This window comes from Eurypyga helias, unplaced genomic scaffold (assembly GCF_000690775.1).
Source record: "Eurypyga helias isolate BGI_N326 unplaced genomic scaffold, ASM69077v1 scaffold25395, whole genome shotgun sequence".
NCBI lineage: Eukaryota > Metazoa > Chordata > Aves > Eurypygiformes > Eurypygidae > Eurypyga > Eurypyga helias.
In genome coordinates, this window is record NW_010251151.1 from 15,462 (window position 1) to 15,981 (window position 520).

The 520-nt window shown below is 36.5% G+C and overlaps 1 protein-coding gene across 1 annotated transcript in view; it reads right to left on the reverse strand.

Moving 5' to 3' along the window:
• The window catches only part of ANKIB1 (ankyrin repeat and IBR domain containing 1), a 24,284-nt gene that overhangs the window by 8,746 nt on the left and 15,018 nt on the right, over nucleotides 1-520 (reverse strand). Inside the window, exon 10 of the mRNA XM_010151933.1 lies at nucleotides 334-479. Coding sequence (XP_010150235.1) covers nucleotides 334-479 — 146 coding nt within the window. The remainder of the gene's footprint in view (nucleotides 1-333; nucleotides 480-520) is intronic.

Below are 520 nucleotides of genomic sequence, written 5' to 3' on the forward strand. Positions count from 1 at the left end.
AAAGAGACACGATAGAAGGTGATGAAGACCAAAACTAAGATTTTATCCCCAGAAAGCATATTAACATAATGGTCTTTCCCCTTCCACCTGTCCTTATGCCCTTCCTTTTTCAGGAAATTGTTGCTTTTCATTCCATCTAAAATCAAACTAAAAGCTACTGTGTCACAGAGTAATAAATATGTACTGATTTTCCAAACTTGGTTACAAATCAGAACGGGTATATCAGTTTCACACTACAAAAATGGCAAAGAGGCTGATAACTGATATTACAAAAAAACCCCAAAGAACCAAAACTCACCCACATTAGAAAAGCAAATTACATGCATGTATTACCTGCATAAGTTCAAATATTTCTTTCTTTGTGCTTTTAGGCTCCAAAAAGAATCCATATGGATAAGAACACTTAAGAATACGGCGAGTTTTTAGAAGCTCTTGCACTGCGTCTTCAATGAACGTGGTATCCGGACAGCCTCCCTCAGCTGTAAGATGAAACAAGCATTGTGTAACAAGTATTTTTCCT